Below are 13667 nucleotides of genomic sequence, written 5' to 3' on the forward strand. Positions count from 1 at the left end.
CTCGCCCGGAAACAGGCAGGCGGACGGATTAGAGCATCCTCACAATACGAGCTGAGCGATCAGACAAAAACCACCAAGACATGTTGGATTTACACATAAATCCTTTTTATCTCCGGCAAACAAATAGCTTAAAATGTAACTATTTATTTGAATAAGAATTAAAACGAGATTTAAGAAAAAATTTGCATTAATTTTCACAGTGTTGATTTAGATCCGGATGTAGAAACGACTCATGCTTTAAAGATACTCAAATTAAGTACTGATCAGCTGCTTTTCTGATCGGATTTCTGCGAAAGGGCATCAGCCTGAGGATCTGCGTCCCCTGCTTCTGGGGCCACATCTGGCTTATCAGCCCTTTTGTAGCAGCACCCTGGAGCTCTCAAATTACAAGTAAATAAACTTAATTTCTGTTTTGTTGAACCGCAGATAATCTTCAAAAGGGATTCTTAACATTCCAGGAGAGAAATACGACACTTTAATATGAGAATATTTAATAGTCTGGAATGAAGTCTAATCTGAAAGTCTATTAGAACCATTTCTTTCTCACTTTATAAACTATTCACTGTGTGCAATAAACAAGGAGTTAGCAAAAGTGCCTTAAGACTCACAGAGAGTAAGTTTATCATGAATAAATTATAACAAAAAAAAACTAAGAAAAGAACATTTTGACAAGAATACTAATTTATCTGTCTGTTTGATATGTGGCGTGATATTAGCAAACAAATATTTATGTTTGAAGTGCTATATAGCTAAAAACTTTTAAAAACAGGAAACTAAAAGACTTGCTAAAACTGCTGGAATATCCAAAAAGAGATAACAATTTAGCTATTTGCTTAAAATGACTCAGACAGCTAGAAAAGTAATAAAACGTCTTAGTTTCTCAATTGTTTTTTTTTTTTTTTTTGAAAGCGTATTTGCTGAGCTACATTTTTTGAATATTTAACATGAACTATATGGAGAAGTTATTAGCTGTTTTGAAAAAAAAATGCAGACTTAGAAAGGTTTTATAGGGTTTAAAAAACTAGCTGTGTTGTTCAGAAAAGTTGCAGACCTCTGTCGTCATCCAAGTTACGGTAACACACTCAACTCGTACTTCACATGGTCACAAAATGAGATGAATGGGAAAAATCTACACACGCTAAGCATTTATGAAAAGTTTCTACATTTACTGAACTTTGTTCTGTGATTTCTAAGAGTTAGCAACAAGAGCAAAATGAATAAAATATGAATAGTAATATATTTAAACATCGAACACAATCAAAGTTAAATATAAAAAAACTAAAATAGACCAAAACACTTTAAACAATGCATTGCCACATTTCTCGAAGCCCATTATCTCCTCATTAGTCAATGATTTGTTAAAACAAATACAATTCTTTAAAAATAAACAATACAAATGAGGAAAAAAAGCTATTAATTCATGATGCACAGCGCCCTCCATTTTTATCACTGCCACTTCCACCTCCATCACAATTCTAAATCTGCATAAAAATCAGTTCTTTTGTGTGTTTTTCCCCCCTAAAATGTCATTATCAGAGACATTAGCAGCTCTGGGGGCATTCATCGCAGTGACTCAACATGAATCATAATGTTAATGAACAGCAAACTAGTTTCAAGTAAAATTCCCTCCAACACATTCACAGAGACATGAACAGAAGAGGAAAAAAAAAACCCACCAGAAAACATGAGGCTGTGAAAAACATGTCCAGTCGAACAGCACATTTAGATACAGTTTCAATCAAATAATCATTTTATTCAGAGTCAAGAATCTTCCTGTACATATTTTCAAATATATGCACAACTTGGTTACACTGCACCAAAGCACTTGTCTTCAACCAAGCCAGTGTACAATGTTTTTTAATTACAAAAGATGTGACGATGCTACCACAAGATATTTGTATTTTCCATTAAAATAAAAACAAAAAAGCTACATTAGGCACGTTCTTTTCAAACTGTTGTCAAAAGTCCATTTTGAATTTGGTGTCATTTTTACAGTAAGATTATTTTGTCATCCGGTAAAAAGAAAGACTCAGTACCACATAGACTAGTGCGACTCAATACAAATTTAGCAGTTTCAAGCTGAACATTTGTTTTCCTTCTTCAATCACTTTGAAATTCCACTTAGTCCCTTTTTTCAGGATTTCTTTTCAGGAAAAAAAAAAAACAAAAAAAAAAAAAAAACATGATACGGTCCATGGCCAAGGTTTGATTTTAACAGAAAAACTTTATAGTTTAAGTTCATTGTGCAGCTATAGATAAGATGTGGTAAGTTTAGCAGCATCTGCGTTGCATTTTTTTACTCTTTGGTTTTCAAAGCAAAATAAGCCGATGACATATCTCCAGTTATTTACTGAGCTTTTATTGCACGTATAGGAAGATTACATGCTTTATCTTTGAAAGCTAAGCTGTTGCATGTACACAACTCGGCATTCGTTAATTGTTGGTGATATAACACAGAATGATAAACTGCCCATTTATTTTATATTCAGTGGTTGAAAAGTGCCGCTCTTGTCGATCGCCTGGTTTAGTACATAAAACAAAGTTTAGGCGGGGGTGTCCACACTCCAGGGGCCACATCGTTACACAGCTAACAAGCCCTTTTCTACACCTATTTATACTTTTTGCATTGACTGCTAAAATATGAAGGATGTTTTTCTGCTGAACGCTTGTCAGGTCCAAATGAGTCAGAAGCACAAACAAGGTTCTCTATATTGATTCTTTGTCCTCACATCTCAGACTATAGCTGACCAAGTCCCGCAGCGGACAGCGGCGTATTCCTTCATCAGGGACTGTCCTTCAGAAAACGTTCACTTCAGGCTTTTCTGGTTTGCTTTTCCTCTAAAATAATTGGCTCTCTTGGGGAATCATCCATTTAATTTGTGTTAAGCAGAATGCGTTCATCTCAGTTACAAGGTCAAGTGAAATCACAGAGGGCTACTTTAGCATGGCGCGAGCGAAAACACACCTACGTACGGATACACGCATGTCGGCGGGCGCTCCAGCAACAGCGGCAGTGTGTCACTTTAAAGCCTATTTGAGGTTTGTTATCAGTTTGCACCAGAAGCTTTTGTCACGGTGAGAAGGTAGCGATGCCAGCGCTGTGAGTGAGTGTACGAGATGTTCGTGCACATATTTACTGCTGGGAAAAGGAAAAAAAAAAAAAAAAAAGCATCGTGTTTGGGTGTTGCCTGATGTGGCATGGTGACTCAGACCATGGCAAGAACTGGGACTGGGTGAGACGAGAAGAAACAAAATTTAGGATGTTGAAAGAAAGCAAGAAAAGCTTTGGAGAGAGAGAGAGAAAGAGAGAGAAAAAACAAGCATGAGGAGAGTGGGATATGGAGTGCAGAAACTACAGAAGAGAGATGAAGGAGCAGATCAGAATACAAACAGAGATCGCTAAAGGGGGGAAAGATCGAAACAGGAAAAAAAAGGGAGAGATTAAAAGAAAGAGCAACTATAGGAAAAAGAAAATTGCAGGAAGGGCAGGAGCAGCAGAGAGAAGACGGGCTGAGAAGACAGAGGGAGAATGGGTGGGTGAGAGAGGGAAACCAGCTTTGTAGAAGCAAATGGTTGCAGCTGATAAGACATGAAACACTCCACACTGGAGCCAAAAAGGCAGACAGGACTTGCTATGTAAGCCAGTTAGCCAGCGAGCGTAAAAGACGGAAACCCAACTGGACAGTCACCTCCGCATCCACTCATTCATCCGACCTGCCAGCCGCAGGCTCCATCACTCCCGCATTGAAAAGGGCCCGATTGTCACGTAGCAAAGTTAGCCGACCACCGAGACATTCGATCAGCCCACGGGCCGTCCTTTCAGATGGTCGGAGAGGACAGCCAGGCGGCCAGTTAGTCACAGCCTGCCTCAGTCAGTCAGTTGGTCAATCGCTTCATTTATTAAGTAATTACCGCAATTTCAGTACATAATCATCCATCCAGTCACAGATCTGGCCAGTGAGTCAGTGATTATCTCCCAGCTCTTTAGCCATGAGGGGAGCAGGGGCAGTTCAGCGGTTAGTCAGGCAGTCGGGCGTTCAGGCGGTGGAGAAGTGACCAGCGGGCACAGTCCATCACTGCAGTCTGTTAGTCACCGTGTCAGTTCGTCTGACACCGAATCAAACGGTTTACGAGGGGACTCAGGGGCCAGAGCGCCGCGAAAAGCTGTCGCACCGCACGAGCAGGTCACTGATCAGTCAGCGGGAAACACACCCGGTAATCAGTCAGATAATCAATCAGCGCTGTGATGTGGAGCATGCGGGGTGTGGCAGAAAGCAGTACCCAGACAAACACGGGGTCTGGGGGATGCCCATTCCCAGCAGGAGTTTCTCATGTGAATCTCGATGTATGTCTGAAGGTATATGTCTCCTAATGGGCGCAGAAATAACTTTGAACGTCGATGTGAACTGAAGAGAAGTCATATTATATATTATAACTGCATTCCTATGAGCTCAAAGTTAATGGAAGGCCACTGTCGCGTTCTGGAGCGTTAGGTTTGACGTGTACTTAAATGAAGGCTAATGGCAACACACCGAGCAATCAATGTCCATCAAAGCCCTGGGTTTGTAAAGGTTGTGTCAGAGTGAAAGCACATGTGCATATTCTTCCTATTGAGTGAAATCTTAAGAGCCTTCAGTGTAGCGTCTCTGCGATGGTGTAAATGGGCGTGCGACTTTTCACTTGTCATTTAGATGGTGGCGATGAATGTTAACAGCACATCCTTGAAGACTGAGTAACTGCTGAACTTTAGAGAGATTTTTTTTTTTTTTAATAAGATACTTTTTACAACAATCGTAATGTAAAGTAACACTAAAGTCATATTGAGAGACTTTCTTTGTGCTTCTCACACTTTTCATTTGGCGGTAAAGACTCAGAAATCCTTGCTTTGGATCTCAAAAACTGCCGTGAGGAAGTGACCAAAGAGGAATAGCTGAGTGGATTTACAGAGTGACACAGAAAAATGGCGATCGTGGAGGAGCAGCATCAGAAGCAACGCAGTGCAAAATGCACATAAAGTTTACATTAACTGGTATTCTACGACACTTTTTCTTTAAGGTTCTGCTGAGGTGATTTCCCCTGCAAGCACACGAGCAGACAAGATGGTCGGGACCTTAAAAGGAGTGTAAAGAATCGGAATTAGCAGCTCTGTTCTACACTCTGGTGGTTCTGTGCAGCTGAATGTCAAAACTTGACGGAGGCTGCAGACTCGCTCGCACAGCTCTCACCCAGCTGTGGCTTCTCTCACAGGAGGCGGACAGGAGCAGAGTGAGGATTGTTACTCAAAGGCTTCACGAGCTCCGAAACACAGCGGCCATGGATCTCCTCTGAATGCTACATGTCGACGTTATTGCAGGGCAAACCTCCTCATAGCAAATCACTGACATCAGAATAATACAGCAGCCTTTGCAACAAAAAAGTACACGGAGACAAAGGCGAAACAAAAGGAAAGTTTTGGTGCAGAGCTTTAGAGAAACTCGGTCTGTCTGTTCTGAGTGCTTCCCGAGGGTCTGCCACTCAGGTGAGTCTGCATTTCAGTCCCTTTCCTCTGCCTGCAGACTCGGCATCAGTGTCGCAGCAGAGGCTTCCTCATCATCAGAGGCTGCAAAGAGGAGGAGGTGGCTGAGCTAACATTAGTCAAGGCCTGCTGAGGTCACCATCCACAGAGAAATATGCAAGGAGTGCAGACGAGGAGGATAAAAAAAAAAAAAAAAAAAGGAAAACGAGACGTGTGGGGAAGGGTGGAGAGATGAGTCCAGTTAGGAAGAAACAACAAGACGGACAGACACAGAACCAAAGAGACGATAGAAATGTTGGGAAAAAGTCTGATGACAGATTCTGGAAACAGGATTAATATACAGAAACACTGTATGGATACAATGACAAACACAATATAAGCCATAAAAGCAGCCTTGTTAGAATATATCAACAACATTCAAACATATTCTAACAGCATATTAGCATAGTGTACACATACTGCAACGTAGAATTTGTCACTTTATTCAACTCAACCTGTTGATGTATTTTCTATTGGCTCTTCTTGGCTCTGACTCCAGGCCTTAAACCCTGTTGTGTTGAAGTGGTGAGTGTTGAAGATGTGTATGTCTGAAGGTGAAGCCATCACAGGGGACGTGTAATCCGGCTGAATTCCTTCTTTGTTTAACTCTTTACAGCAGCGTGTGTGGTTGTTCTCTCCTGGGCTGGCTCCACCGCGCTAATCGTTCTTGCGGCCACTGGAGGCACTGTCGACTTCTGCTGTGTCAAATCTACACCTCAAGCCGCTTGTAGGTATCTGCATCAGCGCTACTGGAAGTACAATTACAGATATTTCTGTCACATTTCTGAGTTTGGTGGATGAAGTAATGTGTCTTCAGAGAAAATGCTAAATTACCAAAGCTCAAGCATCTGTGGCTTGTTTTATCTCCAGGCTGAAATTAGTCTTTTGAGTTGCTTTCACTTGCATCATTTTGCATGCCCAATTGAATTAGACTGATTGCCTTTACAGGAAGGGGATGGCCACCATAAAAAGGCTGCAGATGGGTGAAGTGAAATCACATGTAAGCAGAGGATGTGCACAAATCTACCGATTATCCCCCCCTTTATCCTTGTTTGTAGTAAAAAGAGGAATAATTAAAGAGGGCTGCAGTGCGGTGTCTATGTGGAAGCCATTAGGAGAGACTGGACTGAGGTCACTTGGAAATGGTGATCTGAGGTCAGTTTTAGATTTGCCTACTAATTAGACATTAGTGTAATCTTCCAGCTGGACCAGTGCCACTCCCTCCTGGCTTTGCTGCGAGAGCGCTCCTCAACTCGTACAGCTCATCCATTTTAAACTCCATTTTTCTTAATGGGAAAAAAAGTCTGATGTATGACTTTCTTGTTCTTCACCTGACTTTCTATCTCTGAATGAATGTTAAAAGGCCCCCAGGGGAGGTCGCCTCCAGCCTCACACTCAGCTAACAGTCTGCGAACTTCAGAGTAGTTGGACAACGCCCACTGTTAACTTGAGCTGGGGGGGTCCAACATCGGCTTCTCAGTCCCTCTGTAGTGGCTGTATGACACTTTTATTGTAAGTGTAAAAAGAATGTGTCTCGCAGGCCTCCGATATCAACTATTTTATAGACGTTGCTGCTGACAAACATTCAGTGTCAACATTGTCCAGTGGACGTTGAGCCAGGTCATTAGTGAAACTCCAAACGGATACGCAGCCAGATCGTCTGGTCATGAGAGTTTTACAGGGGATACAAATCATGGACAATAACCAAACCAGACACACTGGATGTATTAAATCTTCTCATTTTGCACTGCAGTGGACATTCCAAATACTTGTTTGCATAATATTTTAATGAAATGAATCTTTCTGTGAAGCTATGCATTCGCTCACTACTCTTCCTTCTTGTATTAGATGCTCGTCTTAACGTTTCTTTAGCCAGCTGTGAGTTAGTTGGTCCAATAGGTGTCGGGTGAAAATGGTTTTTTTTTAGCAGCAATTAGGCTGTTTATTGTAAAATTAAAGCTAAAAATACTTAAAATTTGTAATCAAGTACAAAAGTTTGAGGAATTGTACTCAATGAAAAGTACTCAGTACAAACTCAGTGACATTTAACTGCATTAAATCAGATTCCACTCAGGAATGAAAGGGATGTGTGTTGCTCTTCTCATCTTGGATGGGGTAGTTTGGTGCATTAATGACTGCTGATGTTGCACAGAAGCTCTTCTAGATTCTCTGCAATTAAAAGGTCATTTATTAAAAGGTGATTTATTAATCACATTATGGTGGTTTGTTTTGTAACAGATGGAGATACAAAGCAGGGACTTCCTCTGTTAAAAGAATAAACTGATTGGCTACAAAAAAATAATAAAAACAGATGAGATATAGATTTGTATATTACTTCAAATTTGAAGGCGATATTACACTCATAAAAGTTCAAATACTGAGGATGATTACTGAATCGCAGGGATGTTTTTGCTGAATAGCAGCGTCTTCCATACATAAAACAGACCCCAGAGAGAGGATAAAGGTAAAAGCAGGCGGAGGGTACATTACCATGATGGTTGTCACTACGACTGTCCGGTTCTCCGTCGCCGAGCTGTCATTGGACAGAGAATTTTCATTCTGGACCAGGACCAGTTTATCTATGTCATTCCAGTAGCCAATCTGAGGTAAACAGAGAGGGACGGGGGAAGAGAGAAACGGCGAGAGAGAATATAAATGAGAACGGCGAGAAGAAATATATTTTTAGAGATTTTCAATCAATTTTACTCCGGCAGAATTCACACAAACATAAAATTCACTACGCTTACAGTAAAATCTAGATGGGGAAGATAAAACAGAAAGTCTAAAAGAAACAGATGGCGTGAGATCGGGTGAAAAGGAACAGCGAGTGAAAAATAAAAAAGTCAACAGAGTGATCGCGTTTCAGCAAATTTCCCATTGGAACGGTAGAAGATATTGAGAGATATTGAGCGTGAGCCCAGAACCCTCAATAAACACACATTGCTGTCAAAGGAACAATTCAGATGCTGGAACATGATGTTAGTTCTTTATTATTGGTGCAACATATATGTTTTTTTTTTCCTCCAGTGAGGAGAAATTCTTGGCGCAACTCAACCTTATTGTCCAACTTTTTGCTGTTGCTGAGACTGATTATGTGCAAACTGTTCTCACTGACATCAGCTCAGATGTTTTTATGCACCCCCAGGTTGTCTGCGAGCCGCTCTCTAATGTACACTCCAAAAAGTCATTAAGTCACAAGCTGTGATTTTTTTATTTTTTATTTTGTGTCAGAGCAGTTATCTGAAGTTATCTGCGACTGAAAAAGATTGCCAATAATTAAGAATTATGCAAATGATTATGGAGTAAATGATTATTTCTGTGATGAGGACGGAATAGGAAAACTGGTGTCTCTGAACCACGATAATCACTTCACATCTTTTTGTTCATGATTAAAAAAAAGTGAATTAAAAGCTGAAAAACACATTGGCTGGCTTGATAGTTCATCTTGTTTTAGTGTTTTAACTTTGCCTTTCAGACTTACATCCACAATCAGATTACAGTAACATGACATTTCCTTGCGTCGTTTATCGTTGTTGTTCGTTCTGAGGAAAGCCTACCTTTCGTGGTCCGTTGCTCTTCAGTTCAAACACATCCATGGTATAATTCACTCTCCGACCATAGTGATCAAACTGAATATTCCCCGTCAGGCCCTGAATGCGCACCTGGAAATATAGTAACAGTAATATTAATAATGAAACAAAGAAATAAATACAAGGAATACATCCAAAAAAATGTTACACACTTGGAAAAGCAACATTTAACATCAGCCCTATTTCTTCAACCGTCCTATGATGAAGAATATATTCAGATGTATTATGTTTAAAGTCAGCAATTGAGCACTCTTATGTTTTTTTTACGATGTACATCACTGTAGCTGCTGTAATGACTTGTGCAAAGCTCTATATCTCTATCATGAACAGATTTGGAGTTACAGTTGTTAGAAGTATGGATCCATTGTTGTCAGTGAAAACAGGAGTTGGTGGCCAGTCAGTTGGTATTTACACAGACAACTATTTTCAGGGCGCAACAGCAGAGAAAAGAGTGAAACTGTAATATGAGTACGACAGTACACACTAAATAGTTCGCCTCACATTGGGAATCTTGTGACAAACATGAATACTGAACTTTTTCTTAGTTTAGTAATAAATCATATATTACGTGTCTTTTTTCTCAAAGTCACACATCCTGGTTAGTTTCAAGTCCCACCATAAATTAATGATAATTATTTGCAATTGAATTTCTCTGTCATTAATGATGAGCATTGCAATAAGAGAGTCAAGTCAGTTTAAGAATCTGACAAATGAAAGAAGCACAAGTTCAACAAGTCAAGAATCTAAACCTCCCAGACATCAGCATGGGTTCCTGCAGTGTGTTATCCTTTTGTCACACCACCTGTTTTGGCGATTGCTACACTAAGTTTGTGTGTTTGTGAATTTGTGAACATCTGTTTAAGCCTTTGCCAATCTGTTCATAGCGAGCTCGACAAGCTGACACCAGACCGGCGCTGACCTGTTTCAGCGCGCGCTCCATGTCTATGCCTTGGTTCCAGGGAGCAGCGGGATTGGCCAGGCAGTCGCCAGCGTTGCCACGACGACTGATGTCAATTTTCTGACGGCGAAGGGTGCGGAAGGCCTCGGCCATGACGAGAACGCCATCGTAAGTTAGAGATGAGGTATACTGGAAAACGAGAGAGAAAGACATAAAAGTTTCAAAACTTCCAAACTTGGAAGCTTACAAAGTAAAACTAATTATTAACGACGCACAGCGCTCTGTGAATCAGGTTGATCATACGCTTCATTTTAAATTGCGACAGAGAAAACTCTCGATGAAGGAACAGTATTAAAATTATTGTGCTGCATATTTCATGAGCCACTATTTGGGAAGTGAGTCCGACGTCAAGGGGATGAATGTCCAGTCTAATATTTTTCAAACCATGTGCGGCCACATAACTGCAAGTAATAGATCATGGTTTTTTTTTTCTTTTTCCATTCATCTCTTTACTGTCAGTTCTTAAAATTAATCAAAAATTAGGCAGCTGTTTTGCTTTCCTTAAACGTGTGCAACGCCCACTGCTTAGTGTATGCAGTAAGGATGTAAAGTGTGAATAGGTTGAGCTGAATGCAGAAAAGTAATCAATATTTTCTTTTGGAACTCGGACAGCTGGAGTTCATCCGAGGTGCCACTCCGGTGCACTCTCATCTGATCAAAAGGGTTACACTGACTCCTTCAATTGTAATTTCATTTCGATAGGCCAATCCAGAAGTATTGCCATGACTCAGCTTTAATCGGATCTGTGTTTTGATCAGATTGCTTATTACTTGTGGTCTATCTAATCACAGCTACTAGAAAACACTTAGTTTCTTCTGATCCATCTAATTCATTTCTCTAGAAATCTATAAAAAACAGGACAAATAAATACACACCTGACCACTTCTGAGTGGGTTTTCAGTGCAAAAACAAACAATATGACAGCCCAGTTTATAGACACAAATGACTCCATATTTAATACCAGTGGACGTCAATCAGTTAGTCTTCACTCATATAACAGGCTCTTAAGACTGCTAATAAAATGACAGATATGTTTCAATCATTTGGTGAAACATTCAACAGCAACCTTAAAAATTGTTAATAATACTAATATTACCAGAACTAGCTGTTTCAAAAGAACAGCCAAACACAACCACAGGTAAGGAAGAAAGCCAGAGTTGGTAAGAAATGATCAGTGTCTCGACTCTCTAATGAAACTCTTAAAAGTGCCAGTGTGTTTGACGGATTGTTTGACAAATTCATTAAAGGTAAGGCACAACGCTGCAGGGAACAATAACACACACTCATGAGTAACACCCCCACCCAGGACTCACGCAGACACACACGGCGCCACACAGACTGAGGCAGTCAAGCACACAGCGGGCCGCCTTCACATCATGACAGAAACAAGTGGAGAGATGAAAATGGGAGGAAAGAGGGAAGTCGGGTGAGATACTCGGCTGATGCTCTCCACGCCTCCGCAGGTAGTATCTCTCTCACTGACATCCCTTGATTTGTATCCCACAATGTGTGTTTTGGAAGGCTGCACAAGCATGTCATCCTACTTTCATCTCTACCCTTTGAAACTAAAGAAGCCTTTAGGCATGCGACTGACAGATGACGACTGTGGAATCCAAATCAAAGAGAAAAACAACAACAAAACTGAGCTAACTAACTCACTGCTTTCTGCTCCTGCCAGACACAGGACACAAACACCTTCAGGACACACAGGAGCCAGTATTAACTAAATGAAACACAATTAATTTCAGAAACTATTTCAAGGATTGTGAAGGTAAGCTAAAATCAATACTTTTTTTTTTTTTTTTTTACAGATATTTAAACAAGACAGGACATTTACTCTACTGTTCCACATTAAAGCGAGGAGTGGATTTATAAATGATTTATACAGTAAAAGAAAGCATGTGCCACTTCTCACACACGTATGTATAATAAATGGATGTGGCACATTTAAAGTTCACATCGTTCATTCAGTTTCTAGCTTGTTTGAGGCTAAATCAGGTTAGTGGGTTTATGAGGATGCACAATGGAGTCTGGATGGAAAAATCTTTCCAAGGGCATGAGGTCAAGAGTTATTGAGCAGTCAAAGATCAACATTCATTTGCTGTTAACCATTATTTTTGTTTGATATTGGTGTTAAGGTACAAAACCACCAAACCTCACAAGTATGTATTTCGACTCTGGAAAGTAGCCAAAATACCGGGAACAATTTCTACTGGATTTTTTTATAATCCAGTAGAAGGCCATAGTTATCCTAATCACAATACAATAACGGTCGACATTTAGTCTTACTTTTTATGCTATGAGTGGAAAACATAACTGACACAGCAATTAAGTTTTCAATGGTGCTCAGTTTTTTTTTTTTTTTTTTTTTTTAGATGCGCTCGTCAACTGGAACACATCCCAAATGAACCGCCCAGACATGAAGCACTGAAACACTAAAAAAAAACAGCCTCTTCATTAATGTTTCATTCCGACTTAGAGAAGAATTAGACAATAAAAATGAAGACAGTTGCTTTAAAACCATTTGACAAGCATGTCTTATTTAGAAAATTAACTTCGTTCGTTGTCTCTGGAAAGCTTTACTGTGAGGCCAAGCTGATAAAGGTAAACCTGTTATGTATATGTGGCCACTGGTGTCTTAAATGTGTTTTTATTCTGATGTGGGAAAAATAAGATAAATATAGATTAAAGAAACACAAAACAGGTTGCAGAACAGCAGCGGGAGATCATTATGGTAATTGTGGATAGCATTATTATCATTCTTTGCCAAGTCGCTGATAATTTTCACAACATTCAAAAAAAAAAAAAAAAAAAATCTCCAGTTGTACAAAAGCTTGAACATTTCAATTTTTTTTGAGTCACCGCAGCGGTTAATCGGTTTTGATTGATAGCCAAAAGCAGCTGGCTCAAAATCCAGTCTCCAGTGTGGAAGGGACAAGTCCCCGAAGTGGTTTTCACACTGCACATTATTAGACCAGATTTCTACTTTGCCCGAGGCGACCGCTTGGCCCAAGGATAACTGGAGCTCAGTTTTTACGCAGCACAAATTAGCCTGGAGCAATTCGGAGGCATCTGTTGTCACTAGAGGTATCAGATTTTCTGTTATTGTCGTAAATCATTAAAAACACGCTTCTGTGTTTGCAAAGGAGAAGGCAACACATTGGTTTGAGGAAGAAAACAGTTGGACGTACACATGCCGGCGTCTCTGCCTCTGTTGGAGTGGCGTTCAGTCTTTCTTATCTGTCTCAACCATGCACAATAAGTGTACCTTAATTAACTGCAGACTTAAGAAGCAAGGGACGACTGTTGCAGTCCATCTCTGCTAATGAGAATTCATCAGGCAATTCTGAAAATGATGATTAGGCGATTAAGCCTGACCCCATGGCAAACACACACACACACACACACACACACACACACACACACACACAACCCCCCCCCATAACAATAAGGGGGGGGGGGGGGAGGGAAGAAACATGACCGTGAGAACGGACGTGCATCATGGAAAGATACTAAAATGTGTGCAGACTGAACACACTGAAAGCGGCAGCATGATTATTAATGG

General features: G+C 40.3%; 1 protein-coding gene across 6 annotated transcripts in view; it reads right to left on the minus strand.

The window, feature by feature from the left end:
• The window catches only part of gria4a (glutamate receptor, ionotropic, AMPA 4a), a 127448-nt gene that overhangs the window by 58919 nt on the left and 54862 nt on the right, over positions 1-13667 (minus strand). For 5 of the 6 annotated variants that reach the window (XM_030109466.1, XM_030109461.1, XM_030109464.1 and 2 more), the window contains exons 8-10: positions 10064-10231; positions 9112-9216; positions 8045-8155 (exon numbers count right to left, since the gene is read on the minus strand). In XM_030109466.1, the coding sequence (XP_029965326.1) occupies positions 8045-8155; positions 9112-9216; positions 10064-10231 (384 nt within the window). Of the gene's footprint in view, positions 1-5402; positions 5600-8044; positions 8156-9111; positions 9217-10063; positions 10232-13667 lie in introns of those variants that run through there. The other variant, XM_030109467.1, reaches the window with a different exon arrangement.

Source organism: Salarias fasciatus, chromosome 14, assembly GCF_902148845.1.
Source record: "Salarias fasciatus chromosome 14, fSalaFa1.1, whole genome shotgun sequence".
Lineage (NCBI taxonomy): Eukaryota > Metazoa > Chordata > Actinopteri > Blenniiformes > Blenniidae > Salarias > Salarias fasciatus.